This window comes from Populus alba, chromosome 10 (genome assembly GCF_005239225.2).
Source record: "Populus alba chromosome 10, ASM523922v2, whole genome shotgun sequence".
NCBI lineage: Eukaryota > Viridiplantae > Streptophyta > Magnoliopsida > Malpighiales > Salicaceae > Populus > Populus alba.
The window spans coordinates 20,885,462-20,912,293 of NC_133293.1; the positions used below are offsets into that span (position 1 = coordinate 20,885,462).

The following is a 26,832-nucleotide window of genomic DNA, read 5'->3' on the forward strand; positions in this document are numbered from 1 at the left end:
ATCTATTGTTTTGATTATTTGACTATGTATTATAAGTCTCAACTAGTATGTATATTTATTTTATTATTACTTTTTTTTTTTTTAAGGCAGCCATTGAAAAGGACAGTAGAATGGGCCTGTGTTAATGGGCTCTTCAAACATTTGCATTGGCAGATGGGTGGGTATTATATAGACCCACCTGTTTCTGATGGATCGATTACATCATGGATGGGCGTTTCAGCCCAAGATCCGTTGTCCACGACGCGCGTTATCAGTTTGATTGAATGTAGAAACATTATTTAATTATTGGGCCACTGAGTGTTCGGCCGCGATAATGGCTCAAAGCCCATCTCCTACCGAGTTTTTTAGCTTAGCTTGGTGCAATATGCTTTTAAAAAATATTTTTTTATTGAAAAAATATTAAAATAATATTTTTTAATTTTTAATATTAAATCATAAAAAATAATTTAAAAAACAGATATTACTATAGTGCCGGACAGCAAACCTGGCACCAAGAACATGCACGGCCTTCGGCTATAGCGTAGCCCGGGTGAGTCCTTATTATCGGACACAACCCCACCAAAACCGCCCCCGTGGTGTTGTGGTCCGGTCCTTAACAGCAAGATAAATTCCTCCTTGAAGCCCACCTAGAACTCCGTGACAGCTAGGGAGTCCTTTGGTGTCATCATCTTCGGAAAACTTTATTTCCTATGACTGTTGTCCTTCCCGTTTTCTCCCTGGTCTAGTCTAAGTTAAGATTCCCTCGTCTTTTTGTTTCGATTTTTTTTTTACAGAAAGCACTAATTAATTATAAAAAACGATAAATGAGAAGGGAAAAAAAAACTTCAAAAAAAATTGAGCCTTGGATCATGATTTGTCACCAATCCAGTGACTTGTGTATCTATTAATATTTCTATCCACTCATATTTCTTCTATTTTATCGATTTTGTTGGGATTTTCTTTTTCTTCTGAGAAGAGGGAAGAAAAAGGATCTTCTTCAATGGATACATGCATGATCCCTATACCGAATGCTCTTACGAAAAAGTTCTGGAGGTTGCTGCGAGAAATCCTTTCTTTCTCGTTTACTCAGGGGGTGGGTATTTTTTTAGATAAAAAAGCTTTCGTAAATTACTTTTTTAGATTTCTTTTATCACCAACGTATCAAAATAAAACATAAAAAATATTGATTTAATATTATTCTTAAATAAATATATTTTTAAAAAACAATACAAAACATGCACAAGTATTGAGTCAAACTGATTCATGTATAGCCATAAAGCTATAAGGTTCTTGCCTCTCCTTCCTACCTAGCGCTAGGTTATATAATGGGTATTTTTTTATGATTTTATTTAAAAATATATTAAAATATTATTATTATTTTTTGACGTGATATATTAAAATAATAAAAAATATATAAAACTAAAAATAATTAATTAAAAAAAAACATCATTAAACTATAATTTCAAACAATACCTGACCAATAACTGACATGTGAAAATATAGCTAAACTTCGCGGGTAGAGCATATTGAACTTAACATACTAGAATTCAATGAAATGAATTAAAGTAAACAACCATTTCTCCAAGGTTTTATATAGTCAAAACTATATTTATGTACATTTTTAAAGTTCATTTGACATGAAAAAATATATTAATTTAGTATTTTCTAATAATTTTGAAGTATTAATATAAAAATATATTTTAATATATATTTTTAAAAAAATATATCATACACTATAATAACAAATAAATTCTTAAAACGGGTTAAGATTTTATCAGTCTGTTTGTTATGATTTGTTTTTACAAAAAGTACTAATTAATTAAAAAATGATAAAGAAAAAACTTTAAAAGCAATTGTGAGTCCTGGGATCATGGTTGGTCACCAATCCAGTGACTTGTGTCTTTTTATTTAATTAATTATCTTTTTAATATTTACATTTATTCTAGTTCCTAGAGTAATGATATTCTAGCGGAATATTTTAAATTAATTTCTCAAATACTACGAATAATATGGTGTAGAGATCCATACCACAACAACTATTCCCAGTGCTAATTTGGTTGGTATACCTATAAGCATATTTATTTAACCAGGATACATAAACTAGACTGGATTTGTTTTTGTTAAATTGGTTATAACTCAATTAAATTTAACTGGTTAGTTTATAATTTAGTCAAATTAATTAAATTCAGGTGAGAATTAACTGAGTTAAAATTAATAAATTTTTAATATTTTATATTCAAAATAATGTTATTTTTATTTTTATTTTTAAAAAAATAATTTTTCATTTAAAAAAAAATTAAAACAATATCACGCCAACCTACGAGTCAATCCAGCCACATGAAATCGAGCAATTAGGGCTCCTAAGTTCCTGACAACTACATCAAATTCCCACGTGTCTACTTCATAAATATTGCAACTTTGATGGCCCCAATTTGTTTTTAACGAAGTGAAGTAACTTAAACTTTAATTAATCCATGAAGGAGGAAGCAGCTGACCCAGGAATCAATACGGAGAGGGGGCAATACTTTGATGGTCCAATTTTTTATTTTTATTTCTTTTTAACGAGGTGAAAATGTGAAGTAGCTAAAACTTTTATAATTATTATTATTATTAATATAATTATTCAAATAACTTATATATATCTCAATTAATTTTATAAATTCTAAAATTAACAATTATATAAATTTCTAACAACTAAAACTAATAAATTTAAAATCTATACACCACGTCACTAAAACTTTAATGCATAGAGGAGTTGGCTGCTAGATGCCAAGAGCCAACCCAGTAATAAATACGGAGGGGGCAAGACTAGGCCCACGTGTGCAACAGTCACGGCAAGAGAAGTCACGGCGGTCACTTACGGTGAAGTATGCAAAATGATATTAACAGCCACCCAATAGATACACGCAACGTGGGAATCATCAAGTGAATGAATGTACGGATTTTCAGAGGAAGCAACAGTATGGCGGTCATGTATTGGAAGGTGACAGACACCATCAAAATTGATTTTCAATTCAGGTAAAAATATTTTTTCTTGTTGGGTCCTAAATTTATTTTTCTTTCATTATTTTTTTTTTCAAAAAAATAACTTTAGGAGTTTAGAAAGTAACTGAATTGTTGTGCGGACACCATCAAATTTTCCAATAAAACAACTGTCAAGAAGAAGATGTGGTGGTCAGTCGGCTGCAACGACAACTGCCTTTAAAGTCACGGTTTGCTGGAAATTTGAAGGTTAAAGAAACATAGCCTTCTATATTTTTCATTATATACCTAATAAAAATCTTGCAAATATAGTCAATAAAAAATAAAATAAAAACATTATAAATTTTTTTATTATAATTGATTTAATATCTAAAAGTCGTTATAAAAAATAATAAAAAGGAAAAGGAAACCATCAACGCCAACCTCGACAACCTTGCTACCACCACTGCTATAACCAACCCCTCTCCCAAGCAACCACCAGCCCTCTTGATCATCGCCTCTGCATGTCAGTGAAGGTGGAAAAATGAGCGATTATGGTTTGGGAGACGAGCGATTGGGAGTCAACATTGGGTAACTCAACTGGAGTGATTGGGAATTAGAATTTGAAGAGAGAGAACGACTTGGGTTATCAACATTATTTTTTTTCCCCTCAGAATTTAATTTCAGCACCACTTGATAATGAAATAGAAAGAACTAAGTCTGGAATATAACTTAATTGGTCAAATTTTAAATTTGTTTTTTTAGATATTATTAGTTCGAGTCCTATAAATTTTAGAATTGCTGAAGATTAAATAATCGTTAATTTAAGGATCCTTGAAATTAGTTGAAGTAAGTGCAAATTGATCCAAATACCCTTTATTAATAAAAAAAATACAAAAATAAATAGAATTTAAGAATGAATTTTAACTTTTCATGATTGTTTTTGGGCTGAGATATCTGGGCAGAATAATGTACATTAACAAACAAAAACACAGTAAAAGTTTATGTTGTGATTGTCATGTGTTAATTATACTGTTTTATCACCCAAGTATATTCACGCCCCAGCTCTTAGATAGGTTATAGAACCTGGACATGGATTGAACCTTCTTCCTATTAGGAAGTTGTGAGCTATTCAGTGAACTCCCCCTGTAGTTACAAGATCCAATCTGGGGTTAATCCAGTTAAGAAGCTAAATTCTAGATTACACAAGTTGACCCAAATCAATCTAGAAAAATTAAAGAAATTAATGTAAAATCTATGTTTGGCCAATCCTTCTTATCTGTATACATGCAAATCATAGACATGAATTAATTGAAGGAAAGCCCTTGAAAAGATGAAAATGTTGGTTACATGTTGCATGCCTTTTCTCCGACTCCCTTCCTAGCGCACAAACATACAAAAACATTATATAAATTAAAGAAGAGCAACGAAGTTGGTAGAACTTGAAGAGCAACTTCAGACCGGTAGAACTTTCTTTTCTTTTTACTTACAATTCAGAGCCAATTAATCTGCACGATTATTGTATCTGCAACTATATTGCCATTCAATATTGCCTAGGAATAGCCTTGTTTCCCTAGTGATGCTTCCAGCTGCATGAATGATCTGGAAACCAAACATCCATGTGTAAAACGTGGCATACATAAATAAAATAATAGGCTTTTTAATAATTTAATAAATATTAATACTATAATTTTATAGGTTCATTTTTGAAAGTTATTTTCTATTAACTATCTCAGCTGGATGTTTCATCCCATTAAAAAACTTATGTAAGAGAATTAAGGGTTGGAAAAAAAAAACTTTCTTCATCAAATTATATTAAAGATTTCAATTTTTAAAAAGGACTTGTTATGCATCAAAGATGTGTTTTTTCTTTTTAATATTTATTTGAATGTAAAAATCAAGAGGTTTTAAAATCATGAACATTATGACCCAATCTAGGTTTCAAAAAATAAAAATAAAAATTCTTCAATGTATAAAGATAGCGTTTAGAAACACGGTTGAAATCGCGTTCCTAAAAAATTTAAAAGTTTTTTGTTTTGTTAAAATTTAATATAATTTGTATCTTTTTGAATTATTTTAATGTGTTAATATCAAAAATAATTTTAAAACATTAAAAAATATTAATAATATATATTTTAATATAAAAAAATTATTTAAAAAACAACACCACTGTATACACTCAAAATCTTTCTTTTCTTCCATTTCCCTCTCAAATGGAGGAGACTCACTCAATTAAAACCCATACGTGCTCTCTCTTCATCATCACTTTCTTTCTCTTCTTCACACCCCCTCTCTCCACCCTCTCTCCCACAGACAACAACCTCATTTCTCGTGGCTCCACCGTTGACAACCGTCGTTTTATCTCTGATTCCCATCCAAATTCGCCACTTCTCTCCTCAACGGAAACGATTCCGCTCACCAACCAGAACCCGTCTCCCAATCATCCCCAAATCTACAACACTGCAAGAATTTTCAAAACACCTTCAAAATATGCTTTTGAGGTCAAGGAACCGGGGACTCGTATGGTAAGCCTTCATTTTTACCCCTCTTTCTCTTCCATTCCGGACTTAGATGATGCTCAATTTCACGTTTTGGTTAATGGACATGTTGATCTAGGCAATTTTAGTGTAGGCAAAGTGAGGGACTTTGCAGCCAAGGAGTATTTTATACGGGTTGATTCTGTCAAGGTTGTGACCAATTTTGTTCCTGCAAAGAAGGGTAATTTTGGGTTTTTCAATGCAATTGAAGTGATATCTGCACCTAAAAGTAGGGGTGAGCAAATTCGGTTCGGTTCGATTTTTGTCTAAAAAACTAACCAAAATTAAATTTTGAAAAACTGAAAAATTCTAACTGGAACCGGTTCAAACCGACCGGTTTCGGTTCGGTTCGGTTTTTTTAACAAAAAAACCGGAAAATCTGTATTATTATTTTTTTGGCTTTTTTGGGCTTTCTAATGGGTTTTCTGATGGGCTTTCTAATTAATGTAAATATTATCTAATTTTGTTACAAAATTCTATAATATATTTAATATTTTGTCACTAAATATTAATTTATATTAAATTATTAGTGCTAATATTGTGTTTAATATGTTACAAGTCTTTCTAATATTTGTGTTTTGGACTCCTCCTGCATCAAAGTTTAAATAACACACACCAAATTAAAATTTAAATTACAAAGCATTGCCTTCAAAAGGGCTTGAAAAGAAACAAGTAATATTGCCATAAAAAATAAAACACTTCATGCAAAAAATATAAATCTCCATTGTGCACATCATCCCAATCAAATGTTCTTGTCATCTTGAACCAATTATCATCCGATGTTACATGTAATTTTCCACTAAATTCTACAAAATAAAAAATTAAACATATTAAATGATGCAAACAATTTAATTAATAAATCATAAAAACAAAATAATCTGTAAACCAATGGACAAAACATTTGCAAGCAAACCAATGGACTACACAACCTCATGGTTTCAAGTTTGCAGGATTAATCTGTTTTGGTGCTCCATTTAAGGAAAATGATAGAAAAGCGGCTGCTACACTTACAGCAGATGGAAAACAACTTATGTTTATGGCCTTTTGTTAATCAGAAAATAGAAACTACATAAATGCAGTTTTGATTTTTGGTTAGACAGAATTCGTAGCTAATTGATTCCTAGCTTCACAATAATACAAGCTAGGATGTTGATAGTTCTCTTGAAGAAGAGCTCGTCAGTTATCTCAAGAATGCTAAGTACTGCTGCCTAGAAACCAAAACATTATTGACAAGAGAATAAAATAAGCAGATGACCCTTGCCATGTCCAAGATTAATTTGGTTGCGGATTGACAAAATCAACTCTAGAAGAAGCCTAGTCTATACACTGTAAACGTTTTTGAGCTATGGATGGCTATTTGTTGAGGTGAAGCAATAGCTTGATGAATCGCATGCTGCAATATCTAGCACTCTTATCTTAAGTTTGCCACAGTGATTTAATTATTTCTAAGATTTAGATGAAGTCAAGAAATGTACCTCAACGTCCCTCGCCGCCCGCAACGGCTTCTTAACAAATCCATGCGAAAGCTAGAAGAATCTTCATTTTTGCAATCATTAATCTGTTTGCAGGATCCACACAAACAAGCCCTCATAGTTCCGAGTTTGCAAGATTAAACAGATAAAAACGCAACACCTTTCATCTTCAAACATGTCCAACTCACATTAAATTATTGTTTCATAACAGCCCAAATACACCAGCACGAACATGACCCTTAAAAATCCCACCTTTTTCAACACACAAAGCACAATCATCCAAAAAAACATCACCCAATATCCAAAAATCTAAACTTTATCAACGCCCATCACACAACCATCTAAAACAAACAAAACCCAGCACTCAAAAAACCATATAAAAACGTAAAAGAGAGTTACTTACTGGATAAGATCTTGTAACTGTTGAGCTCTAGTGTTCACAAATCTCAAATACACAGTCACACTACAGAGCATATGTTTTTAAAAAAAAAAAAATAGAGATGGACAGAAAAAAAAATCATACTTGGTGTGACAAGATTCAAGATCGGGTCGGGTGTGAGAGAGGGAGGTGACTGGTTTGCTAGATCTGGAGGTTAGGTCAGGTCGGGTCGGGTGTCATGCCCATGTGGGAGACTGGGAGAGGGATATGGCTGGTTTGTCCAGATTTGTAGAGTCAAGGACTCAGGAGAATGGAGATGAAGATTGATTATTTTTGGTTTGTAAGGGCTGAGAGGGGGTGGCTGGACGACTAAGAGTGAGAGATTCTGAGATTGAGTCATTGAGAGTTTGAGACTTGAGAAAGATGAAAGATTTGTGAGCACTAAATCAATGAATTGTGATTCTGTGAATTTGTAAGGGTTGAGAGGGGGCGGCTGGACGCAGAAGACGAGTATTGCTTGCTAGGGTTAAGAAATTTTGTATTTATAGTACCCTTTTACTAAACCGGTTCGGTTCGGTTGGGGTTTGGTCGGTTTCAGGTTTCTTAAACCGAACCCGAACCGAACCGAACCCTTTTTTTAAAAAAAATAATCGGTTTAATCGGTTTGTTTTTTCGGTTCGGTTTTTTCGGTTATTTTTTTCTCGGTTTTCTCGGTTTAATCGGTTTCTCGGTTTTTTTGCTCACCCCTACCTAAAAGATTTGATTGCTCGTGGGATTTCCTGTTAATGGTTGTGATGATTTGTCATGGTTTGTTTTATGTTATAACTTTTTTTAAAAAAAATATTTAAAAAATATTTTTTATATATATTTTTTTATATTGGTATTAAAAATTTTAAAATAACTTTTTAAATATTATATTATTTAAGGGATTTCTTGTAGTTTATAGTTTTTGAAATTATATTAAATTTTATTTTTATAATATTTTTTATTTTTAAATTTTATTTTTAATTTCAACCGAAATTATCTCCAAGCATATTAATTTACAAAATATTTCTTTTCCATTGCTCGGAAAAAAACTCGCCAACTAAGGACGGAGGCATGATAGAGGTTTGGGTGGCTATAGCTCAAGTCAAGATTTATCAATATTTTTTTATTAGTTTTATGTAAAAAAATTATTCTTGATTGAGCAATAAAAAAAATTAAAAAATTTATGTGGAGCTTTTTAATATGATGCTTTAGTTTGGATTAAAATTTTAAAATTTTTGAAGAAATTCAAAGATTTAATGAAAAAACATAATTTGACTAATTTTACGTTATTGGACGTAATTTTCAATTCGACCATCATATTGAATTGAAATTTTACAAGGAATCTTAAAATATATTGAATAAAATCAGGTTAAAATTTTAGAATAAATGAAGCTTGATAGTGTTAACAAAAAAAAAAACGACGGTTAAATAAAAATAAAACAACTCATTAAAAGTAAAATAATTATTTTGTCATTTAAAAATAAAACAAATCAGCTCTTCTTTCCTTTTATATATTGCTGATTGGACAGAAGCATAATAGACAAAAAAAAAAAACAAGAAAGAAAGAGAGAAAAGTAAAGAAAAAACATTAAAAAAAATTCAAGAAAAAATAATAGGAGAATAACCTTGTAAACTTACAAAGTCTAACTTATAAAACACCAATCTAAAAAAAAAAATCAAGTGAAAAAAGAAAAAATTGAAAAAATGAAAAAAATTTAATTATTTTATATTCTAATTAATATGAAATTGTTATTTTATCTCGGTTAAAGGGTTATTACAACATTAATTTAAATTTATGTTCCACAAAATATTAAAAGATATAACTTTAATAGTAGACTTATTTTTCCTTTCATTTTAATTTTATATACTTTTAAATTTATTTTTTTAATATTTTAAATAGTATATTTAAATTAAAAATTTAATGTAAATTTAAAAAATTCATCTAAGTTAATAATTGATTTTAAAAAAAATTATATATTTATTTAATAACACAGAAGAGAAAAAATTTCTAGCTACTCTCTTGTGGCCAACAGTGGCCAAAACGATTTTTCATCTCTTTAAACCAGCAGAATAGCAACGACATGGCATTTTTGGCATCCAAAACTACTTAAGATAAACGAGCCCTCTGTTAATACTTGTTTTTTTTTTTTTTTTCTCTTTTTCCTAGAGTCATTCTTGGAATCTCGAATCTATTCAAAAGTTGATCCATGGAGTACAACATGGAAGGATCCGACCCCAACCTGATCAACCATGGTAATTAAGCATGATATGTTTGTATGAACAAGTCATTAACACTTACAGGTTACTTCAGAAATTTGAAGAGTAGCAGACCCCAATACAAATTTCTGGTAAATAATAGCACTAGAAAAGAAGAAACAATCAAGAACATTTATGACTGGTGAGGAGAGGATTTTTCAGCAGAGGAAGGAGTGACAGACCAGTGACCAGCAACTAACCAGAGATAAAGCTCACCAAATCAGGCATCAGCGTACACAAGAGAATTGGGATAGCTGTCAACCTAACTACTGGATGCTGACGAAAGTGCATGCGTACTCTTGTTAGCTATCCTCTGGGCACCTAGAAGAGACATTTGTGTGAACCTCCCCGCAGTAAACCCTTATTTTATTGACAGTTTCAACTAATAAGTCAAATGTAATATTCAATTCAATTACATATTACTACATAGCAGAGAAACAATGCTTGCATAAAGAAAAGTATAGAAAATCGCTATGTAGTAGTAGAAAGTACCTCAAGAAGGTGAAAGGGGGCTCGGGTAGTTCTGTAAAATCCCAAACTGCCTCTCCATGTTTGACAGGTAAAAAGGTAAAACTTAAATATACTAGAAGGGGAGAACTGCTGCTTTTATGGGGGAGTTAAACGAAAAGTGCATTAAGAGATATCCAGAGCAAAATTCTTGTGGTATTGATCTATAATTCAAAAATTGTAATAAAAATCCCGGAGCCTACAAAATGTTTCCAAGTCTATTGCTCGAACTGAGGTTGCAGAAGCAAATCTATCGAAGTTGAGACAGGTTCTTATTTTGATTGGAACTGATCCAAGTAGAGACAGGTTCTTATTTTGATTGAACTGATCCAAGGCCTGTAACAATTATAACAAACCACATCAATTTCTACATGTCCACTTTCTGGTAACTCTGAGCCGGGGTGGTCTCCAGTATGTCATAGTGACCGTATCCATGAAACAGCACGTTAATGGGATTGACTTCATCTTTCTGGTGCTCCTCACCGTAATTTACTATGTTTACCAAATTACCCGTTGTCCTATCTCTCATGAACACTGATATCATTGTCCTGAGAAATTGAGTTTAGAGAAGAGGTGTGTCAAACTTAGAGATCAAGCAAAACATAAAGAAATTGGAATTCAAAAACAGCATGCAAGTCCAACAATGGTGATGGGAGCATCTTGCACTCTAGTTAGGAGGACAACAATTCTGTTTTGCTATGACATCACCCATTAGCACACCATTCAGTTTTGAATGGGGCCTTTCAGCAAAGTGGACTAAAAACAAGGCTGTGGTATTGCTCTACAGTTCCTCTGTCCCACCGTTAATGTGGCATAAAAGAAAGAAGTTCAAATCCAACCTTGAGTGTCAAGCCTTTTTCCTCCACATAATCCATCAACAGGTGCACATCACACAAGCACGCACGCCTACCCATAAACATGAATGCAGATGCCGATTCCAGAAAAATCACAACTTTGAAGCAAAGCAGGATTTTGCTGTTTCCTGAGGCCATCTTCTAAGATGGGACTCTTTCAGAAGAACTGGGGAAAAAACTATTTTATATATTTATACTAAAGTGGATTGATTCTTTTGGTTTTTGTTCACAGGTGAAGAAAAAGTGAGGAGCCATGTCTACATGGCATCATCGATGAGCAAGGGCGTGACATGTATAAACTATTCAGTAATGGAAGCAATAACAGAAATAAAGAGCTCAAACTCACTTTAAAACATGAGAAGCCATTAATAACTCAGGCTCCCCACCCCATACATAAGGTTGTTGAATTCTCTTGACATATGCATCAAAATCTCCTTCAATGAACCTAAGTTGATCATGACAAAACCAAACCATAAGTACCATTATAGCTAACTTATAAACTACAAAGTGCTTACAAATGTAACGGCCACAGACTTACCATTCAGTTTCTTCCCGCCTCTTTAGAAGCTCATCAACAACCTGTTAAGACAATTTGGTTAAGCATATTGTTAGACACTGAGGAAAATTATTGCAACCTCAGAAACATATCTAGAAAGTCCATACATACAGAAATCAACTTCAGTTCAATTTAATTATATTTGAATCGAGCCAATTGCCTTTTTAGAAATTTTGAGTTAGGATTGAATTCCTTGTGTGAGCCAAAATATGGATCGGTATTGAAATTAGACTGTTCTAAGTAGTTGCAAAATTCATTGGATGACATACGACTTGCTTCAACAGCACCCTCATTCTACTCCCAATATAATCCAAACTCTAATCATCCAATGAGGGGCTATAGGTAAAACAAATTCAACGGAATTATCAATTCAATCTGTTGCTTTAAAATTTATAGTCAAAACAAACAAGAAAATTCTACCATAAAAACAATTTGATGAATTCCACCGTAAAACATAATCTTAATAACTCGATAACTGTAAAACACCAACACTTACTTGAGCTCTTAATTCATCAGCAAGTTCTCTTTGGCGATTTTCATCAGGGGCCTCCTCTCCATTTCTCAAACAAGCCATATGAGCTATTGCTCTAAATAGACATCGCCCATCCGCCAGCACCCCTGCACATCCTCATTTTAGATTCTACCCATCCAAACGTAAACACATGCATGCGTGCACATCCTCCAGTAACAAACGACAACATCATCAATGAATTGAAAGCGCATAATCAAGCATGATTGTGCACAAACGTACATGTATTTGCCCTAAATAGAAATATCAGAAAAGGCCATTGCACAATATAAAGAAGATTGTGTGATCACTTTAGCAAAACTGGAAAAAAAAAAAATTAACATCTATACTTGGCTTCATTGTAATTTGCACCGAATAGAAAGATTATAAAACAAAAAAAAAATCAAAATTAAAAAAATTGACTGAAAAGCAGCATCCATAATACAACAAAGCTAGCAAATTTTAAAGAAAAAATGAAAAGGAAATGATTAGTGAATTCCCAACCAATAGATAGAGCATCTTTTTTTTTTTTAGTAATGATATTACAAATCAAACTGTCTTTTTGAAAAAATATATAGCAAATCCATAGTTCATAAAAAAAAAAATCACTGCAGTGAAATAACCCCAATTAACCAATTTATCAATCAAATTACATAATCACTCATTAAAAAAACACTGACAAATAAACCAAAAGAGAGTATAAAGCATTTGATGAGGATAAAGCAAAAACAGAGTGTGCTGTAACTTTTATGGATTAAAAATTGTAAGCAACCTGTAACTTTATAATCAGAACCAACAGTAGCGTCACTGCTATCCTGTTTCGCGTCATCAGAACTCGCATTCAAATCGCCACCGTCAATTCTCTCTTTCTCCTGATGATCAACATCATCGATATTATTCACGTCACTCAAGAACTCGATCGCCGGAGCAAGGCAAGCACAAACGCCGAACAACAACCAAGCCGAGTCAGGCCGGTGGAGCCATCTCGCCGGTCTCCCATCCCAAGCCGCGTTCCACGACCCCTCCCCTCTCACACTCCTCCTCTCTGTCCTCCTCCGCCAATCAGCCGGCTGAATCACGTGCCATATCGCCGCCGCTCCTCCGCAGCCTGAATCAGCGCTGCACAAGCTAGAGTGGCGGCGGCGAGCCGCGGTGGAGGATCCGGATAGGTGCAAAGAAAGGCGGTTGTTACTGTTGTGGTGGTGGTGGTGGTGGTGGTTGAGGTGGAAATGAGTGAAGAGAGAGTTGAGGATCCAGTTAGGCTTGGGGCGTGCGCAAAGTACACCAAGCATATCACAGTTTTGGTGGCTATGTTTTCTTGCTAATTTGCGCTTGAATTTTCTTAACCTACGCACCCATCACCACTGTTTGTGCTGGGCAGCAGAGAAAGAAAGAAAGGGAGCTCTAAAATATCTGCAGGAGAGGATGGGTTGGCTATCTTTCTGACGGCGAAGCCTTTTAGAGAGAGAGAGGAAGGGCGATGCGGGGTCCACGATATATTACGCTCTTAATGAAGTAATAATAATTAAGTATATTAAACTCTTAATTAACCCTTTTAATTTAAATGATATAATTGGTCAATCTTTGGTAATCTATACAATCAATCCTTATAAATTCATAAATATTCAATATTGGCCTCTATAATTCGAAATTTGAAGAGTAAGGCTATTTCCATTGGTTATCTAATCAAATGACCTGAGAGGAGAGAAAAAAACCTTTTAAGCTATGAAGGGTGATTACTAATTGAGGGTAAAGTGGGCATTTGATGTGGGCACGTGAGTGTTGTTGGGTCGCGAGGAAGTTGGAACCAGGAAAGTTGGAGATGATGACGATGTTTTTTGTTTTTTTTTAAATATTAATGTGAGTGTTTTGTGTGTGATTTGTGCAAACGTGGGAACTTTGGTAATGACCGTGTAAGAGCGTGGTTTGGTAGGTTTGCCTAATATGGTTTTGTTTGATTTTGGATGTAGAAACTTCTGGGGGAGGTCAAATCCCTTTTGTTTACCAAACACTACAATTCCCTATCCTAGAATTTCATTGTATTATTACAACTCATTTGCATCACAAACTCTGCACAAAATCATCGTAAAAAACAAAAGAGATTGCCCAGATAAATTAAATAGAGTGTATTGGTGTGTTGTGTGGGATAACTTGTTTGATGAAGTTATTTGCAATCATTTTCAAAGATATTCTCGATGACTCGCGAAAAAAAGACTTGAATTATTAGATTATTATGGGAATTGCGGGTCATCAGATCAATTTTGATTAATTACTTTTATAAAAACAAATATCATTTAATTATTTTATAATTATCTTTGAGTTCATCTCATTGAGTTTAATCAGGTCAATCATTTATTAAAATTCAACCGAGTGAATTATGTTTGGCTAGCCCACTTAATAACAGTTCTCAACCAACAATAACTCATATTAGAGGTCAAGAGTTGGATCATGGGGGTCCAGGAAAGGACGGATGATTCTTCACATCATGCAAATACCTAATAAGTTTGTAACTTATTAATGTTTTTTCTATGTATTAGAGGTCAATTATTTATTAGATAGTATAAAATTAAAAAAAATATATATGATATTGCTTGTTAATTGAGCTTGTAACTAAAAAATTATAGAATGCCTTTGTGAAATAAGAGAGATTTGATTGTTTAACAATACAAAATAAAAATGAAAGGCTTGTTAACTGAGTTAGCAATTGATGTTATGGACGACATCTCTATGCACCATAAATATTGTTTAGCAACCTTGAAAGACTAAGAAGTTAAATTAAAAAATTATTCCTGATAGCTTTTTATTTGCTTAAATTTGTTATTAAAGTATTAGCAATTAATTCATAATATTGCATTAGTTATGTTATAGAATCTAAAAATAACTTTAAATCATTTAAAGTTGATGTTGTTCGCAAGTTTATTGAAAATCCTTGTCCAGAAGATTTCAATAAATAAAAAATACATCTTTTGAGATTTTAGAGCATTATCATATTGATATGATCTATCATGAGAGTTTTCCTAGTATGTCTATCATTTTCAAATCATGTCCAAATTAGTTGAAACAAATAAATCATAACACATCATTTGACTTTGCATATTGATTCGTCTTATTTTGAATTTGTATGTCTCTACTACCACCATAAAGCAAGCATTTTCAAATATGAAGCATGTTAAATATGTCTCACATAAAATAAAAGAGAAGTTCTTAGTAGATTCTATGATAATGTATATTGAACGAGAGCTTGTTGAAGATATCAATTCAGATTCGATCATAGATGAATTTCATTCCACGAAACACATAATCAAAATTTCTTCAGATACCTTCAAATAGATCTAGAGTTGTTTAAGAATTTATTACTCGAACATCTAATATGTTTTTGCTTTAAATAATTATTTAAAGGCTAGGTTGTCGTAAACCACAAGCCGTCTAATTTTTTGGCCTCTAACGATAATCCACACGAATTACCTGTGATAAATTTTCTAAATCCCTAATTAAGAGAAATGAATTGTTATGTCTAGAGTGCTAGCTCTAATTCTGTGTTTTAGTAATTTTTCTGTCTAATAGGCATTCTTTAAAAAAATAACCCTCAAATGAATTGTCACATGACTTACTAGTTTTAGAAAAAAATTGAATAACTCTATAAATTAACAAAATATCAATTTGTCTCTTCAATAAAATATATTATATATATATATATATATATATATATATATTAATTCAGGATAATTTTAGAAATTAACTCAATGAAGTCCTTACTTGGTTTTTCTAAGTTCAATGTACATGTCTTATGACAAACATTTGCATATTAGTTATATGTATCATTTATATCCCAGTTTATGAAAACAACCGTTTCCTTTTCATAAAAGAAAAAAACATAATATGTAATAATTTTTACATCTCTAATGAATGTCCAGTATTTAAGAGAATATCAAATAAGAATATTTTAGGAACAATGTTTTAATGCAATATGAATCTCATAATTATAACAACTTTATAATTTGTTTTGCAAAGTATTTTTGTCTCGGGTATTTTATATTTACTCTAGATTCATTAATATTAATATTATATAAATATTAAAGATAAACTAAGCTTTTATTAATAATAATCATGTGTTCATATGAATATAACAATACCATGTGTAAATAACCTATTAGTTACAAAAAAAGTATCAAGCTAACAATTGACTCCTCATCGTGAAAGATTGATTTTTCAATAGTGGGACATTGCAAAGGCAGTCAAACTAAATGAAAATTGCTGAGCATTTTTCCTTTACATGAAAGGCTCATGGTTGAATCTTGTTGTTCAATTTGATGGTGAAAATGGTAATTAAAAGGAGAGGAGATTATCATGTATTTTCTTTTTGAAAAAAAATAATCATTCAAACTCAAACTCAGAGAAGGGAAAGAGAAGAAGAACAAGCAACAATAATGCATCTATCACTATCACATCTGCCGCCTGGTGTATTTGCCCATCACGTTTATTTTTACGGTCAGAACTTAGAAGTGTTTTTGTAAAATATTAATATATTTTTAGATTATTTTAATGTGTTAATATAAAAAATAAATTTTTAAAATAAAAATATTATTTTAATATATTTTTAAAAAATAATAACCATACAGAATCTTCTAATATAACTGGACCATCAACGTGGAAATGCCATGACAACTCTCTCTTTGTACAGTCGTGGAAGCCGGGAGAAACACACAAAGGTCTCATGTTGTTAGCTGACGGAGTCGGTAGTTATTAAACTCCGTCGTGTAGATTTGAAGATTAATTTTTTTTTTTTTTTTAGATTTATTTAAGTGATCGAAACTAGTTTATATTGATTTTTTAATGAAAAATCTAAAAATATAACATTTTTTTTTAAAAAAAATAATAATCTAAACAGTATTATTTCGAAATACACCATCAACTGAGCTCTGTCAAGTTTGAAAAATATGATCACAGCCAAGAAAACATAAAAACTAGCATAAAAAATTGGTGAAGCAAGTCAAACGTGAAGCACGAGAAAACACTCGTCCTTGGTGAAAGGATTCTATTACATGTTTGGACTCTTTCTCTTTTTGTTATTTCCCAATGTTATTTGTCTTCTTATGTATTGTTCAATAATCAAAGTGGTTTTTATATTGTTTTTTTTTTTTTTAACAGACACGTGCCTTAGCATCTACGCTAGATGAGATTGAAGCCAAAGGATGCGAAAAATAAATTTCTAATTAGTCAACTAATTACGATACAAATGGCATGAATTTAAGACCGGGTTGGGAAAATGTTAATTATTTTTTTTTTAACAGTGGGTGGATAGTCTTTTTTTTATTTAAAAATATATTTAAAAAATTTTAAATTTATTTTTAACATAGCACATCAAAATATCAAAAAATAATAAAACAATTATTTTAAAATTAAAAATAAACTTAAAGAATTAAAAGCATAAAAACATGATTTTTAACCTCCAAGATTCTCACCCATAAGGCCACCATCCATTTCAGGAATTGAGTTCGGGATTCTTACAATAAAATCTCGAATCTAGTAACTAGCTGGGTATCCTCTGTAATACATATAATTATTAACCATTGTTTATAGAGTAATAATTTTAAAAATCTTTTATTAATTAATTAAATATTCTCCAAGACAAGCAATTACCATTTACCAGCAATATTATCGCGAAGGAAAAGCAAGAGAATTGCTAAAAGGAAATTAATTCGGATATCTTCATAAGGACAAACGAGACAGTCAAAGGGATGTGGGGATCATTGTATTATAATTAATACTAAACTTGTAAAACTGGAAAGAACACTTTCTTCTTTAGTTTCCCTTTTGGAAGAATATAACGAAAATATGGGAGACGCGGGTCAGGCAAAGCCTCCTTGGCTAGATCTCCCTGTTGCTCTCCAACCTATTTTTAAAACACAAAAATAAACAGTATCTTAAACTATATAAATATCTTGTCATCCAAACATGTATTTGTCAAGCAAGTAGTTAGAAACAAAAAGGAAGCATTGCTGGATGCCATGGATAAAAGTTTTACCGGTTTCTCTCACAAACAAAAAGGAAGATTGTACCTATGGGGTTGTGGCTTAGTAGTTGAAGGGATTTGTTTCCTTCCTCCACACCAGGGTTCAATCCCCACTTGTGTACGTCTTTCACCCCTGCGGTGCCTTATATGTTCATTGGGCTCGCAGGATGTTCAGTGAGCCCGGGGATTAGTTGTGGTGCGCGCAAGTTAGCCCGGACACCCCGGGTTACCAAAAAAAAAAAAAAAAAAGATTGTATGAGCTATTTTCCTTCCCCTTGCCTTCTGTCCTCTGCATCAGTAAAGAGTCTTATTTTTGGAAAATACGGAAATGGAGAAATATTGAGAATTTTTTAGCACAAGATTCGTCCAAGTGGTGTCCTAGCGTTTGACAAGTCTAGTTGGATCGTGAAAGAGAAAAGGAAGTTGATTTGCTGGGAAAAAACGAAAACCGAGAGATGATTGGATTATCTTCTGTATCTGTATGTTAAACGATCTGAAAAATAAAAAATATATGTAAAAAATAGATTTAATCTAAATAAAAAAAAATTATATATACACTAAATAAAAAGAACTAAAAAAAATATAAAAAACTATTTTATCTTTAATAAACAATAAAATAAAATAACCTTCTATTTATTAATATTTTTCCTTAAATTAAATACGCAGCTATAAGAATTTGAAATTTTTAAAATATAAATAATTATTTAAAAATAAAAAAAGGTTTTCATGAGATTTGTGACCTTATATGAATATTTTTTAAACAAATATTTACTGTTTTTTTTTTAAAAAAAATTGGGAATTTAATTTTTATTACTGATTTCAAAATTAATTATTGAATTTTACAAATCCGTGGAACATGCTACCAGAGCAAATATTTGTTTGATTATCTTGTTTTGAAAAAAATGTCATTGAACTATAAAATTATCATTAATATAATTTAAGAAGTTTTTGTACTTTAAACTCCTTTTCATCAGAAAAATATTAAATTAATATTTTTTTAAAAATATTTTTTTTTTAATATATTAGTATTAAAAATAAAATAAAATAATATTATTTTAACATATTTTTAACTAAAAATTAATTTTGCAAAAGAAATTACACCGCATTTACCACGCGACACATGAAAAAAAGCACACAAATCACATCAGTGATTGTGATTGAATTGTAATTCTAAGACTTTTTAATTATATTAACCAGCATAAAAGCACAAACATTAATAGTAACTCAAAGTTGCTTTCAGTCTATGATTTAATCTTATTTTCATTTAAAATAATAGATACTTGATTGACTGTTGTTTCACAAAATAGAAATGAATCTTCTTTCTTTGAGATTACAAATAAAAATAAAATAAAATAAAATATTTTTTATTTCATTATTTTGTTTCCCAAGAGTAATATTTAACAGTAAAAGTATCACTAAAAACATTGTTTTGAAATCTGGCCTGGTAGGTCAATTCGGAACTAGAATCGAGTCGGGTTGAAAAAAAAATAAAGGAAGAAAAAACCCGGTGTGACCCGTCAAGTTGACCCAATGACCCAGCAAGACCCGGTCAAAAATCCAATTATAACCCGTTAACTTTTATTTTTACTAAAATGACATCATTTTAATTTTTTTAAAAAATTGATCCAAATTATCCGATCAAGACTTGAAATCTAGATCTTAAACCTGGCCAGCCACCAAATCAGGTCTGAAAACTATAACTAAAAGTATAATATATCATTAGTGCGGTCTCATATAATGAAGTTTTTTTTTAATGACTTTGGTCAAATAGTGATAGACAAGAAACCATGATTATGAAATGGTGATATGATTAAATTTAATTGACTAAATTAAAAACACACAGTGATTACAATAAATCTATTTTAATAATTGAAAATTTGCTTCTTCCGTTATGATTCAAAACTTAAATTTTATGTCAGATTATAAGAAAATAATTTTTTTTATAAATTATATACTAATTGATGTATAAATTATTTATTCAATAATTCAGTCTTGTTATATAAGAATTATTCTAAAAGCACCAACAAAGTTAAAGCAAAATGCACCGCCACCTTCCTTTCTCAAGAGATAAATGAAAAGAGAAAAAATACAGCTTATTGAAATCTTCAATGAGGATTTTTTGGGTCCCATTTAAGAACACTACATCAGCATTTTCAAAGTGAATACTAACGCCTATCAATGTTTAACTTTCCCAGTCAGATTCTAATTCAAAAATGATTGATTTGAGTGCTATAAATTTTAAAATAATTAGATATTTATTTAATTATTAATTTTAAAAATTAATCAAAATATATATAAGTTAGTTTGAACACCTACAATTACAATATATATATATATATATATATATATATAACCAAAAAAATAAAATATCCTACTTGATCCAACGTCATTTATATTTTTAAAATATATTTAAAGATATCACCAAGATGATTTCATTTTTTTTCTTCTTTTTTTTTGGCAATTATAAAGGTCAACACGTATTTCAGATTTTTTTTAATGGAATTCTATAAAAATATTATATTATACAATTCGGTACTAGAATCATATAAACTACCGAATTCCATGACTATCAGCAAAAAAATGTTAACAAATGCAATGAATTTCGCAAAAATTGTAATGCCTTCCCCGTAATATTGTCAAAAGTCAAGAAGCAGGCGTTGCCATTACCTAAACCTACCACGCTTCGCTGTTCATCTAAATATAGTAAAAGATGTGGGGATGCAATGCACCTGCTTCATTGCTGTTTTCATAGGTGCTTTAATTTCCTCTCAATTCCATCTTCATTTCTTTTTTCAATGGTAGTTTGGAACGTGTTTATACTGACCAAGTTGATTAAAATTTGATTTAAAATTAAACTCGGGTTACATAAGAAATTAGAACATGATATTTTATATCATGTAAATTCCATTCTCAAATTTTTTGTTTATCATTCAATTGAGTTGTTTTTAGACCAGTCAGGTCAATTGGATCATGTTAAAAAAAATCCTATTGATTTAATTTTAAATTCGAACCAAATAAAAAGTTGGGTTTAAAGGTATATTTGTCAATTTTATCATATATTTTTTAATTTTAACCTCACATTTTTTTTTTAGATTGGTCAAGTTGTTTTTTAATTAGTTAAGTTAACTGGTTATGTTGAAGTAATTTTTAAATGATTTAATTTTAAATTTAGGTAAAAATTCAAATTTAGAGATTATCCAAAATTGAATAATAATATTAGATAATTTTTTTTATAAACTAGAAAATTTTTCAATGCATTTAATTTTTTTCCATCAGACCGGCTGCATAAAGCTGCATCTTTTAAATGGTATGTACTGAAAAAATTGATCAGGACACTATAAAAAATTAAAAATAGTACTGTGATATAGAGAGGTCACAACCCCCACCCAATTCCTCAAGCTAACCCATGGCCTACGCGTTTGTAATTTATAGTGTTTCCGTAAGTTCCAATTCGATAATAATTTTTTCTCGGTAGGTGAAAGCCTCCATCACCACCGTTCATGTTTTGATGAGTGAAGCAATCAACATGATCAATTACCAGTACTCTTATGGTATACATGTTACTTTATGTTGGGGGAGTTTTTATTCCATGAAATGGATCCTCATATTAAAAATAAAATACATACATACACACACACACACGCACACATGATGGTTGTACAACCGTTGGAGATCCAATTGAAAAAAGTTTAGGTCACAATTTCAGAGCCATCAATTCAAGTTGATTAATTTTATTAAAATAATATCAATTAATTTTTTCTCACAAATTTTTTTCTTAGAGTTAAATTAATTAGGATTGAACATGGTTTGATTGAGTCAACTAAATTTTATCTAATTAATATTTTTTTTTAATTTAATTTAAAACTTGATTTTAGTCAAACTTCCAATTATAAATTTTTCAAATTAAACTTCTAGTTTAACAATTATAAAGCATATATTGACAAAAACATCATTGTACTTGCATTCTTTTCTTTAAAGAGAAATTGTCAATGAAAATTATATTTACCTGTCAAATCTTGAAAAATTATAATTTATATTTTAGGTAAACAAAATTTTTTAATTATAATATAATAACTAAACTATCCTCGTGTATGTTAAATTTAAAAATCATTCAAACAACACGTGTGATCTTCTCTTTTCTAAGGGACATGTTTTTTTTCCACGCCATTGTTTCTCTCGTTTTTAGATACAAATCACCCAATTAAACACAAAAATCCGTCGGGCTCTTGCAATCTGTAGCAGGTGTATTCATTATTTCCCTCATCGCTATGTTGGGATTGCTGAATTGTTAGCCGTTGATATTGCTATACTTGTTCCAAAAATATAATAGCAATACTTAAGCAATCATATATTTTTTTTATTGATTTTCTTGGAACACATATAAAATTCATAATGTAAATTATATTTTTCAAAACTCCATATTCAGGTATAGTTTTTACCAAAGCAAAGAATAGCCGGAGTAATTTTCCCATGTTTAATATTGGCATGAATAACATACCAAGCCGAGAAAAAGTGAAGAATTCATTCTGAATGATTTATTACCTGTTTATTTTTACATTTTAGAAATATTTTTGAAAAAATAATAATAAAATTTTATTTTTTTTCTTTACTTCAAATTAAAATATTTTTATTTTTAAAGTGCTACAAAACTTCTAATAATACTTTTATTCTAATAACCGGATTTCCTTCCAATAATCAGTCTTATGCAAGTTCATATTCATAATTAAGAGTATGGGCCACCTCGAGGGCAAGAGAATTTCATTTAGAAATTCACACGTCAATTTTTATCAAATTGATTTGACATAGACACATATGATGCGTCAAATTTTCTCGAAGGGAGGGATAAGTGCATGACCTTATTGCATTAAATGTCGGGAGTTGTACGGATCAGAGGCCATCTTTTCTCATAAAATTTTAAACTCATGATTGTCGTGTAAATAGGACCTTTCTGTGGTCATTCTTGTAATAGGTTGCAGGTGACTGTCTAGTAGGGGTCCCTAGCCTCCCTCCTATTGTTTTATTTTTATTTATTTTTTTATAGGTTTAGGGTTTTTCTAGCTTTTCTTCCATATGTATTTTTTATTTAATTTCAAGTATTGATTAAAAACTGAAGGGGAGAGGCTCTTACATTTGCCTAGATCTAATAAGAAAAGAAGATTTGAGGTTGGATTAATTTTCCAGGCTTCACTCGAAATTCACAGGTGGATTTGAAAGTTTTTCACACTTAAGAATTACAATTAAACCGTTATTAAGTGATTTAAATAAAAAAAAAATTCATTTTCTTTTTATTCACAGTCAGTACCGTTTAATCAATACAAGGCTCGAAGTTTTAGAATTTATTTTCGGTGACAAAAAAATTATAAATGAATGAATTTACGAAACTACCCTGCATACTGACTTGGTTTTCACCGATCACTGAATTTTTGGTACAAAATATTTTATTGAATTAATTTCTATAATTAATGTATCGATCAGAACTGAAGTTACCACATTCCGTTATATGGAAGAGTGATATGACGTAAGTGTCACATGTCACCTGGGATTTGGGAACAATTACAACCAAATATGCTAACGGCTAACACTGTATAAATTTAAAAAAAAACCTATCGAAAAGAAATTAATAATTAAATCCCTAATTCCATTCCTCACTCCATTCAACCTCAATTAATATGCAAAATAGCAACTTGTTGTTTTTTTAAATTTGTGCTTGAATATCACCGATTTAAATTTTATAAATCTCAGAATCAATATATAATCATTAACTTTAAAATCTGTGAGATTAATCAAGGTATGCACAAGTTAATCCGAATACTTACCTTAATAAAAAAAATAACAAATTTTAAGCTTAATTACAATCTTGTACTGGTAATCAATAACAAATTTTTTTTCTATCCGTTTATTAAATACATAGGAGACAGGGTGTGTATATGTGCCCACTAAATTGCCGTGTAAAAAAAAAATTCATGCAAGTTTTTGTAATAATAAAATAACATTGTTTTCGAATCCTTGTTTTTTTTAATATAATTAAAAAAAAAAGAGTGAGGTGATAAGAAAAAACAAATACATTGATTGATAAAACTACCTATTGATTGATAAAACTTATACCTATTAACTTGTTCAATAATGATACTGTAGCATTGCATGTAGAATTAATGACAATCAAAATTGTGTATCAGTAATAAAATATTATAAAGTAATTATGCGTAGATATCGTTCTATTTTTTTAATTTATTAAATGAAATCCATCACATTTTCTCATGCAACGTGACGATAGAATTAAGGTTTACGTTGTTTTCATGCCAGTTGTTAAAAGGGCCTAAAAAATGCAGAACATGCCGAGAGAGGGGGGGGGGGGGGGGAGTAGGTGTTTATTAATAGTTTGCCCCGCTTCTAATGTGGGCACCTCCTAGTTAATTTTTGCACAAACAAGAAACATAAAAAGTTTGGTGATTGGATTTTGGATCAAAAAAACATGATTGGAAACGTGGGTTACTTCATGTTTCTAAAAAAATTAGATATTTTTATTAAAAATTAATTTTTATATATATTTAAGATCGTTTTGATGTGTTAATCTTAAAAATAATTTTTAAAAATTAAAAAAAAAAATTTGATGCATTTCAATATGAAAAAAGCACTTTAAAAAACAACCGCAACCACATCCATAAACAAGCCCTAAGGCTTTTAGGTAAATTTTTATTAGATTGTAGTTTTTCAACATGTATAACTTGTTTTTTATATAAATTTTTTGAACTTAAATTAAAGTTTTTTTTATTTACCTATATTTAATAAAAATAAAAGATTTGAGGATGATTTAAATTTAGTCGTAATCCAATAATTATTTTGAATCGAACGGTTAGATCAATAGAGAAATGTAATTTTATTATATTAAATAAATAATAAATACATCATTATTTTTATACATTTAGAGAAATTATAGCTTGTTGTGTGGACAAATAATCAATAAAACCAATAGTGTAAGATAATTTTTTAAGAAATAACTAATCCTTTTAATGATTCACATGAAAAAAAAACTTAAAAACTTTCAAATTTATGGTGCATATATAAAACTAATTACATCCCATGCATATAAAATTATTGAGCAGTATCGATATACTTAATCCAACTAGAAACTGTTAGAGAATAATATAAATTATATATTAAGGCATCACATAACAATTTAAGCCACTGGATTAAATTGATTATTTGACATGGTATTAGAGCATGGTTAACCAAGCGATCACGAGTTCAAATCTTATCATTCCTATTTATCTGATAACAATTAAATATAAGATTGTGTAGGTCTGTGCAAGTTTCAAGTCTAAAGAGTTTTCATTTGAGATGGTGTGTTAGAAAATAAAATAAATCATATCTTGATACCTCACCTAAGAGCTTAAACTTTTAAGGTTGAATTGATTATTTGACATGGTATCAGAGTCTTAATGACCAAGCGATCACGAGTTTAAATCTAACTATCCATATTTACTTGATAAAAAATAAATACAAGATAATATAGGCATGTGTAAGTTTAAAGCTTAAATGACTTTCACTTGAAGGAATGTAGTTAGAGAATAATATAAATCATATTTTGAGACCTCACCTGATAGTTTAAGTTATTAGATTGAATTGATTCCTTAATAGAAATCTTTATTTAAAACAAGAAAAACCTAGATAAACAAGGAAATATATAATCGATACGCGACTATATACATCTACACACAAGATTTAGATATCTGGACATAAAAAAAACAGGCAATCTAAAACAATGAGTAAGAAAAACAAGTATAATATTTAAATTAAAAGCAAATATATATATGGTTCTAGCATATGTACGTGTAAATTATATTAAAAAATCACTATAAAAGACACCAATAAATTTAGTATCAAATGCATAATCGGATTATTTATAGTGTGGTAATTAATTTATTATCAAATATGTAATTTTTTTACCAAATATATAATTATCTTGTACACTCATATCTCTTATCATTTTAAATTATCATAAATGATTCCTTCTTATTAATTAACCAGGAAATAAAATCCTCTAGTCCTAATTTCTCCATCTCTCAATTAATTTCTAATATAGATTTATTTAATTTATTAAACCTTGTAAGATTCTTACAGTTATTTTTCTTGACGTGAGAAATGATCCACATTATTTGATGGGCCAGCGACGCATGTAAGAGATGAGTAAAAATCATAAGATTCTGAAAACAAATTGGAGAACAAATATGTTATTTTCATAATGAGACAAATATATAATTATTATTTATGAAAATTTTAAAAATTAATTTAAAGATCAAAATATTCTTAAAAAAAACAAGACATTGAAGGTGTCATCAATCATGACCCTTTAAAATATTATGTAGAGTTGTAAATTTATCGTTTTTTTCTTTCATCAATTAGTCACAACCCTAAAAAAAAAAACTACCAAGTATGCCAATCCAAAGATGCTTCTATCCATTCGTTAATTTTGAATACAATTTTATAATATTAAAATATTTGTGGTCAATGTTAGCCAATAGTTTTAAGGGAAAAAAAAACTATAAAAAACGTCAAAACTGAATCCTAGTACAAAAGAGCCTCTAATAATGGAGGACGTTCAAGCAAGCACGTTGACAACTCAATCAACTACCGTGTTTGCAACTCTAAAGAGAAAGCAACGTTAGCCAAACTCTGTACTACATAAAGTGCCAATATTATATATTCAAGGCCCACTACATTTAATAAAATATAAAATTCAACCACCTATTATATTATATTTTATATTCTATTAAATGAAATTC

The 26,832-nt window shown here is 30.2% G+C and overlaps 1 protein-coding gene across 1 annotated transcript; it reads right to left on the minus strand.

The window, feature by feature from the left end:
- Positions 1-10,254: 10,254 nt before the first annotated feature.
- Positions 10,255-13,524, minus strand: LOC118059873 (uncharacterized). Its single transcript, XM_035072866.2, has 5 exons — positions 12,809-13,524; positions 12,025-12,146; positions 11,511-11,551; positions 11,319-11,417; positions 10,255-10,666 (listed from the first exon to the last, which is right to left on the minus strand). Exons 1-5 carry the CDS (start codon positions 13,326-13,328, stop codon positions 10,486-10,488), a joined length of 963 nt encoding a protein of 320 aa, XP_034928757.1. The 5' UTR covers positions 13,329-13,524; the 3' UTR covers positions 10,255-10,485.
- Positions 13,525-26,832: the final 13,308 nt, after the last annotated feature.

Bases quoted from the DNA above. Each gene is read 5' to 3' on its own strand.
- LOC118059873 (XM_035072866.2), bottom strand. From the start codon at position 13,328: ATGCTTGGTGTACTTTGCGCACGCCCCAAGCCTAACTGGATCCTCAAC. The intron at 12,147-12,808 runs GTTGCTTACAAT...GAGGATGTGCAG, and splicing joins TTCTGATTATAAAGTTACAG to GGGTGCTGGCGGATGGGCGA. The intron at 11,418-11,510 runs GTAAGTCTGTGG...TGATCAACTTAG, and splicing joins AGGCGGGAAGAAACTGAATG to GTTCATTGAAGGAGATTTTG.